Source organism: Diplotaxodon limnothrissa, linkage group LG3 (genome assembly GCF_057381915.1).
Source record: "Diplotaxodon limnothrissa isolate DT_005_m linkage group LG3, D_limnothrissa_male_GT1.1, whole genome shotgun sequence".
Taxonomy (NCBI): Eukaryota; Metazoa; Chordata; class Actinopteri; order Cichliformes; family Cichlidae; genus Diplotaxodon; species Diplotaxodon limnothrissa.
In genome coordinates, this window is record NC_140598.1 from 36,410,275 (window position 1) to 36,419,113 (window position 8,839).

Below are 8,839 nucleotides of genomic sequence, written 5' to 3' on the forward strand. Positions count from 1 at the left end.
CCCAAATAAAGTTTAATGGTGAATTCGGCTTACTTAAATCCCTAAAATGTGAAATAAATACATGCTTAAAGAGACATTAAGCTAATTTACATGGTGGTGGGGAAACTTCAGCACTGACAAGCGACAGGTGGCGTTACCATGGTGACAAACACACGGACACGGAGTCAAGTTGTCTTCTCTTGTGACCGCAACACGTTACGCACATCAGAGAAACGGTGTTTACTGTGAGTGCAGGAGCTCAGTGCGCATATCAAAGCGATCAAAGGAGATCCGTATAAGGTCAGCTTGTGGTTTGAGTGTGTGTCTAATATAACTGTCGCTGTTTGTTGTCTGTGTCATGCGCTCGTCGTACTTCTGTTTTGTTTTTTAATGTGTCTATTTAATCACGATTTATTCACGATGTTCAGTGATAATGAGGCATTTTTATGCATCCAGAATATTAATAATCTAACGGCGCAATTAAGTCAGCAAAACCCATTCCATATTTTACATTAAATTTATATTATTTCACAGGTTTAATATCATATCTAAACTTGTATGAACGAAATGATAAAAAAAATATACAGCAAATAAAACATCAAATAAAACATGTTAATAACTGGTGAGACATTTAGCCCTAGTGAAAATATATTACGTTAATACATGAGTGATAATAATAATAAATCATGTACTTGTGCATGAAAGTACAAGAGTGGACTTTTTCCGACGTGAGGTACTCTCACTTGGATAGGTTATATAGATAATTTGCTTAATTGAAAGAACTTAAAAATTATGAAGTCGTCCATTAAGTTCAAAAGTGTGCAGGTTTAATGAAGACATTCACGACTCTGACTGCGATAATATTTTACTACTGTCTGTAGGCTACTCTGTCATTATTTGACAGGTACTTTTTTATATAACAAAACGGCAGCTGATTTTTTTTTCTCATGTTAAAGTAATGTAATTATTTTGTTCTGAGTAATATTTTAGGATAAATTTTATATTTTCTTTTTTTGTTTCTTTCATATTTTAATGGCCTTTCTGTAGTTTGATATGGCTTTGTTTTCTACAGGCATTGCTTGTTTGGGTAGTAATTGTAAGCAAATGGGGGCGATCGTGGCTCAAGAGTTGGTAGTTTGCCTTGTACTCGGAAGGTTGCCGGTTCGAGCCTCGCCTCCGACAGTCTCGGTCGTTGTGTGTTAAGCAAGACACTTCACCCGTTACCTGGTAGTGGTCAGAGGGCCCGGTGGCGCCAGTGTCCGGCAGGCTCGCCTCTGTCAGTGCGCCCCAGGGTGGCTGTGGCTGCAACATAGCATGCCATCACCAATGTGTGAATTACTGAATGTAGTGTAAAGTGCTTTGGGGTCCTTATGGACTAAGTAAAGTGCTATACAAATGCAGGCCATTTAAATATGAATTTGAAAACATTAATGGTGTTTTAAAATACATTTTCAATTACACTGATGAACACCAAACAGGAATCGGTTTTAAAATCCAACTTATTCCTCTTTCCCTCTGGAACAAGAATTCGATGGAACGTTATGAATCTCTGGGTCCAGTCGGAGAGGGCAGTTACGGCACCGTGCTTAAGTGCCGTCATCGTGATACTGGTCGCATTGTCGCCATCAAGAAATTCATGGACTCTGATGATGACAAGACTGTGAAGAAGATCGTCCACAGGGAGATCAAGCTACTCAGGGTACCTGTCAATTAATCCATCAGCCTACCACTCATTCAGTCATTAAGTAAAACCTGAATGAAGACATTTACAATAACAAGAGACAAACAACGCTAAAATAACTGTATCAGTTTCTTACCTTAAGTTTAAAAGTCACTATGAGATGATGTGTGAGAGGAACCCAACAGATTATTGTAATCTAAAGGGAAAATTTGAATCTATCCACTAAATATTAGTGTTGACTTGACCATGAATAGTTCAATAACTTTACAGTAATCTGACATCGGACTTACAGGTTATATAAATTAGTATACAACACCTATGGTGGATAAGAGGGTTGTTGTATACTTTAAGCAAGTCACAGTGAAAGGAAATGAATCAGTCCTTATTTCTAAAAGTTTTTTTGTCAACAAGTGTATCTCAAAACATTTGAATATCATGAAAAAGTCAAGGTCCTTGATTTGCTGGGCCTGTGCAGCTTCAGTGACCCAAAAGCACTGATACCATCAATGATAGACTCAGTACTGTATGCATTCACAGAGTAACCACCCTTATCTTTATAAACTTCAAGCAACTGCGACACGAAAACCTGGTGAACCTCCTAGAAGTGTGGAAGCGCCGCCGCCGCTGGTATCTGGTATTTGAGTTTGTGGAACGGACACTTCTGGATGATCTGGAGCAAAACCCAAGCGGACTGGAGATAAACACATGCCGACAGTACCTGTACCAGATCCTAAGGGCTGCTGCCTTCTGCCATCAGCAAAATGTGAGGACGTATGATTAATTATTCATAAGTTAGCTGTATAGTAAGAGAACACCCACACTAACTTCTGATGCCAAGCCAGCCATTTTGTTCTATAAGCAGTCCTGAAACATGAGAAAAAACAATCACAAAAAAGCTTGAAGGGTTACTCCTAGCAGGCTTTCAATGAGCAATATACCACATGATGCTGGTTCGTTCTTTTCATTTCCAGATCATCCACCGTGACATCAAACCAGAGAACATCCTCATCTCTCAGGACAGTGTGGTTAAGCTGTGTGATTTTGGCTTTGCCCGCACTGTTGCATCGATCAGTGAGGGCAGCGTCCTCACTGACTATGTGGCCACTCGATGGTACAGAGCCCCCGAACTGCTGGTGGGAGACATTAAGTATGGCAAGTAAGTATCTGTGTACTAACCTTGCTGAAATTACCTGTGCTATAGGGTGTTTGTTGATTAGAAATTTTAACATATTTGTGTGTTTGTGTGTGTAGACCTGTAGATGTGTGGGCTTTGGGGTGTGTATTATTAGAGATGTTAACAGGTCAGCCTCTGTTTCCTGGAGACTCGGACCTTGATCAAATATATCAGATCATCCGGTGCTTTGGTAAGCTCTTCACACAGCTTTAGCACATTGTCTTTCCTCTTCCCCATGCTAACTGCACTCTCTTTTCTCTGCTATAGGTAACCTTAAAACTCATCACCAGGAGCTGTTCTACAGAAATCCTGTATTTTCTGGAGTTACACTGCCCGAAAGTTCTGACAGACTCACTCTCCAGCAGCGTTTCCCTACAATCACACCTATTAGCCTGGATCTGGCCCAGGTACAGTTTATTTTAATCTCAGTATATAAAAAATACTTTCTTTTTTAAAATTTTGTTCATGTGGTCTTTTCAGTAGCTGTAGCATATTGTGGATGTATCAGTTAATGGAACGTGACAACTAAAAGGCTGTGTGTGGGTTTACAGGAAAAGAAAAATATTTAGATTTAGAAAAACTTGGAGACATGTGAATGCCAGCATCTGTGGCCTTCACATGCATCTTTATTTCTTGCTTGATAACTGTTGGAGTTCTGAAAGTATTTATGTATTTTTGTGTCAGTTTCAGGGTTGAACATATCAGTAATATGTTTGGTTTCTTTTTTTTCTCTTCTTCTCAGAAGTGTCTACACGTAGATCCAGAAAGACGGGCTCAGTGTTCAGAGCTGTTAGAGCATCCACTCTTTACACAAGACTCCTTCCACATCAGGTACCACTTTGTTTTAGATACTCTTGATGCTGGTACACCTTGAAATACATGTGAGCAAGAACAGCACCGATAGCGTGATTTGAAAATTAACATTTGGGCTGGTGAGTAGCCACTAAATTAGAATTACTATCCTGCCTTTCTCTGTGCATTTAGATTTTTGGACGAGCTAAATTCAAAGATCCAAAAAGACCACAGAGAAAACTCTACATTTCCCAAAATAACCAAAAACCCAAGAAAGGATGAAAGGGATGAGAAAAACTGTAATGGCAAGGACAAGAAACAACCTGAGGACACGGATGACAAAGTCAACAAGGAAAAGATGGAGAAAGTAAAGGGGAAACAGCCTTTGAAGTTGTCTAAAACCCCTCGTCAGTCAGAACCTTTAATCTCCACTAAACAATCCAAAGGAGGCAGCAAGGTTATCCACAATGCAGCTCAATCTCCTATGGCTTTGAAAAGTAAAGCAGGCAAAGCTGCTGGTGTAGATTTGAAGAAAGAATCAGAGATTCCAAAGATAACCAGAACCCTTACTTTTGACTCATCAGAGACCATCAAGACTGTAGCAAACCTGGATGTCGCAAACAGCACAGTAGCAAAACCAAAACATGAGCGAGCGCTATCCTCAGATATAAGGGAAGACCCTATGAGAATTATAAAAGACATGCACGGCTCTGACAATACAGTGTCAGGTAGGACTGAAAAAAATACCCCAGAGAGCTCAAGACTGTATCAGTTTGAATCAAGCCAGGATTTTGAACAAAAAATGCATAAAACAATCAAAAAAGGTTCCCAGTTGTTGAAACAATCAACTACTGACCATCTAAATTTCTGCTCGTCTCCAAAACCTTCTGTGGAATCAGCCACTCATTGGTCCAAAACAGACTTGCCAATAAAATCCCCTAAACTGGGAATCAATCATCACATTGAGGTCCATACCACACTGTGTATCACCAAACAGTGTGAGACCAATAGTCATACTGACCAAACAGCTGATTCAGAAGAAAGAAAGACATCCAGAAGTACTGAAGTACTATCATTAAACCTCAAGCCATCTGTGTCTACCTCAAAAATGAACAACTCATCTTCAAAGCTGCTTCCACAGCACATTAACTGTAGAGAAGATAAAGAAACCAAGCTGGGCATGCACGTATCTCATTCTTCTGATGGAGACTACAAGGTACATCCTGAATCTTCTGAACCTTGCTGCCTACATCAGCAGAGCACCAAACCTAAGACCTCCACAGAAGTCACAACAATTTCAAATGAAAACACAATAATAGGGGCTGGTCTTAGGACAACACTGAATGTCTTGAATAAAGAGAACCAAGAAGATATAGTTCTCACTGTGCCCATTAGTGCAACAGCCAACTCATCAGTAACTCAAACCTCAAATGTGTCTTCAGGTAATGACAAACAGAACAACAGCAGTGACTTTGAATCTGACATAAAAGGCTGGAAAGTTCCTCACTCCAAATATTTGGTTGGAGAATCTAAAACAAAGTCTGGATCTTTCAGAGACCACATGAGATCCACAAGAAAGATGAATGACAACCCAGAAAGAAAAGACAAAGCCAGTATATCCAGTGTCCCAGATGTGACTTCAGTCACATCTACAGAAACTCTACACCACAAAGCTTTGACCAGAAGCTCTGTCCTTCACAACGAGGATAATGCAGACTTTGCTGAGCTTGATCTGAGTGTCTCTTGTTCTTCTCCACCCCCTCATCCACCATCCTCCACTCCTGCCCTCATCCCTTCATCCTCCACAACTCTTGTCAACTCCTTAGTCATCAAAACCCATGGCCCAGCCATCAGTGATCATTATATCCTAGGGGCAAGTTCCCATCCAAGAACCCCCACCCTGAGGTATCATAACCAAATAATACTGTGTTTTGTAAAATACTGATATGGTTATGTGTCAGTGTCTTCGTTATTAGACTGAGCTTCCCCTAAATTGGTCAGGCCTGTCAGGTGTTTTGAGTCCTGCTTATCTTGCATGGTTTGGTACAAGGTTTTTATCTTTGTTTTTACAGGACTTTAGATAAGTTAAGACATCACGGTGGCATTTATACCCAAAAATCCCAACAGTTTCCATCAAGTCATGTTAAAGAATTACTTACCTTCCAGGTAACAGCTTTCTTTACAGCATAATCAGAAGATTAAAAAAATATTTGAAAATAACGTCTTTGTCCTTTCAGGAGCCAGAGAGGAGTCTAATCTGTGAACACTCCTTTGTATCTGACCGTCTCCAGAATAGCAGCGATGTTTCCAAAAATAATTCACACATACATTTCCCAGATTTAGGTATGTAGAGAAGGTATTCACACATGGTAACAGTTTTTGGCGCGCTAATGGTGATGATGGCAGCTCAATTTGACCCAGTAGTCCAGTTTCCAAGCTATATGATAAGTGTGAGCAATAGCCCCCTTTTGGACTAACTGGGGTTTAAAAAGACCAGTTACATTTGAGATTTGACATGAAAAACACATAAAGAGAGTAGTTTGCTTTGTTTCAACCTGATGTTTTACCACTTTGTAAGTCTGTGGTACATCTATGGGACATGCTAACTTGCACTCTCCACCTCCTTTGTAAAGTTTCAGTGGACACCAAACAATATGTGTAGGGGTAAAAAGAGCAAGATTTTCAATAATCACTTATTTTTCAACCAGTTCCAGAGATTATCGACCTCAACTGGATACTTAGCTAACAACTTTGGGGATCTCTATGTAGGGATGCCCAGCACTCTCACCTAATCACTTGCGCACTCATCTGCACATTCCATTTTGTTGGTATATATTTTATTGTGGTATATGTTATTCTGGCCATTATTGTCAAATGAGTCAGAATCAAATGAGTCATGTCCTGTGTTCTCAGGAAAGCAAAAAGGAGCTGCCACAAACCAGCGAAAAGTCAAACAACCATCCCATCTACCATCAGAACCACAGCAGCGTGGACACAACAGCACTGAAACACACTAAAACAAACATGAAATTTACTTTTATTTATGGACACAAATGTTTATCCTTTTGTCCATTATAAAGGTTTATTTATCTGGATTTTGCTTCTGTAACCAGATTTAGATTGAGTGATTTGTCAAATAACCAAAAACTGTTAAAAACACAGGATCAAAACAGTGAACTTTGAACATTTTTTCAAAGAGATAGACAATGTAAATCATTGTAACTTGTTTTTCTGTTTAATTACGATAAACCTTTTAAAGTGGCAAATAAATAGTTTGTAAATACATTTTCAATCACCGCTTAAACGAATTCATTACATTAGTGTTGTTGTTTTATTTTTTATGAGATCAAAGTAAAAGAGCCTTTAAGGATAAAATAAGGGATGGGTTGTGATTTGCTAACTAAACCTAAGCTAAGAACAGTATCATACAGTCACTGAAACATCCCCAAAACAATCCTGTTACAACAGCCAGGTACAACAACTACTGTTCTAGCTGCTCGATGTGGTAGAGTTTAAAATACACTAATAAAAGAAAAACATTCACAAATCTGTAACAGAAAATCAGGTTCAAAACATGGTCATGGTATGATTTTAAGATTCATCACTTGAGTCCTCAGAAGAGAATGAACCTGCTTTCCAGGTTGCTGATGACTTGGCACTGCGTGATGCCATCTGTGAACGTCCTATTTGTCTTTGTCTATTGGCCAGTAAGTAGTAAAGGATTCTGAGGGCAGCGTTGGATTGGCTGTTAGGGATTGGTATCACAGCAGCTGGCTGTATCCTGACTGGTACTCCAGCATCTTTGGTCTGTGGTTTCTTAAGTGGCGGCTTGACAGATGGCTTTTTAGTTGTAGTGGCTACCTGCTGCTGTAATACAAAGATAAGAGATTAAGTTTGCCTGTAACAAAAATGGTTAAACTAGGCTACAGCTAATCTGTCAAGGTGCTACTTCTTAATATATCTAATACATCACCTTCCTGGTGATGGGGGAGGTTGTGGTTATCTCAGTGGGAGTGTCAGGTGTATAATCAAAGAAAATCCTGCAGGTTGCATCCACAGCTGAACCGTCGATCTCTGGAACCGCAAAACCCGTCAGATAGGAGATGGACCGATCTAACAGAGGGGAGGCTTATTTGTCAATTTCTTAACTTTGACGTTAACAGAAACATCTTTTTTGATTTGTTTTTCTATGATAATGTAGCACAACTTTGAAAGTATTACATTTTAACTGGAAGTACATTTATTGCACTTTGCATGTTTCCAAGAGTCTCTTAAGTCGTCACAGGTGGAGAAATACTGAATACATGGTAAATGCATTTTTCTTCTTCCTGGGAAAGCACTATTTACACTTTCTTTTGTGAAAAAATTCTTTGTCTGCTTTTATCCAAAACATAGGATTCAGGATTTGAGTAACATAATTACTATGAGTTGAAATTCAGAGGGTTAAGTTTTAAATTACAGCTCCACAAACTCATTCAGCCTGCAAATGCAGACATATTTACAATTTAAGGCCAGATTCAGTAGTCAGTGGTGAACCTCTATCTTATCTACACCAAGGTCAACAGCTCTGTTTTGTATCAAGGTGTGTGTGCTGCTATTTGATCTGTCAGTGTGCTGCATATTTCATGATGACAGGACTGAGGTGTGTTTTCTTTTGTCTTTGGTTTGTTGCAAAGCCGCCATGAAGATAGCATACTAAAAATAGATCCATTTACCAAATTTGTATTTATAGTATATGTTGTTTAATCATAATCATTTGCATCCTATGGCTTAAGTTCTTCAGATTAAAATTAGTTTACTTGTACTCACCATTAATTAAGTCCACACTCTGAACTTTGAGGAGGAAGAGCAGGAAAATGAAGGGTGAACTCCAAGACATGACCACCGATGCAAGGAACAGAAAAGAAGGTAGACAGAAAGAAGACAGAGAGCAGAGTGACTTAGGAGAGCAAGGTGTTGAATAAAAGAGGCTGAAAGAAGGGAGGAGAAAGAAAGGGAAGACATGTACAATGTCTAGACTGTAAATATTAGTCAGAGCAGGACTGACAGATTTGTGGTTCTGTTTTGCAACAGAGTAAAAGCCACTAATCCTTGCTGCTTTTTTAAACTTTATTCATTTAAGGTTTATGGAGCAATGTTAATATGTGTTCTCCATTACTGGGAACTTTTTCCCAGATATTGTCATCTTTTCTAGACTTTTCTAAACTGGTCAT

At 39.2% G+C, this 8,839-nt stretch overlaps 1 protein-coding gene and 1 long non-coding RNA gene across 2 annotated transcripts in view; both read left to right on the forward strand.

Moving 5' to 3' along the window:
- The window catches only part of LOC146635600 (uncharacterized), a 342,244-nt gene that overhangs the window by 195,337 nt on the left and 138,068 nt on the right, over positions 1 to 8,839 (forward strand). The window lies entirely within an intron of this gene.
- LOC146635609 (uncharacterized) lies at positions 221 to 6,643 on the forward strand. The gene is made up of 11 exons (XM_085350598.1): positions 221 to 279; positions 1,505 to 1,678; positions 2,229 to 2,423; positions 2,632 to 2,816; positions 2,912 to 3,024; positions 3,102 to 3,241; positions 3,577 to 3,665; positions 3,819 to 5,531; positions 5,699 to 5,792; positions 5,864 to 5,969; positions 6,540 to 6,643. Exons 2-11 carry the CDS (start codon positions 1,511 to 1,513, stop codon positions 6,641 to 6,643), a joined length of 2,907 nt encoding a protein of 968 aa, XP_085206724.1. The 5' UTR covers positions 221 to 279; positions 1,505 to 1,510.

What these genes read in the sequence shown, in the direction of transcription:
- LOC146635609 (XM_085350598.1), top strand. Translation starts at nt 1,511, where the DNA reads ATGGAACGTTATGAATCTCTGGGTCCAGTCGGAGAGGGCAGTTACGGC. An exon ending in CAAGACTCCTTCCACATCAG is followed by an intron (nt 3,666 to 3,818) that starts GTACCACTTTGT and finishes CTGTGCATTTAG; the next exon opens with ATTTTTGGACGAGCTAAATT. An exon ending in CATACATTTCCCAGATTTAG is followed by an intron (nt 5,970 to 6,539) that starts GTATGTAGAGAA and finishes CTGTGTTCTCAG; the next exon opens with GAAAGCAAAAAGGAGCTGCC.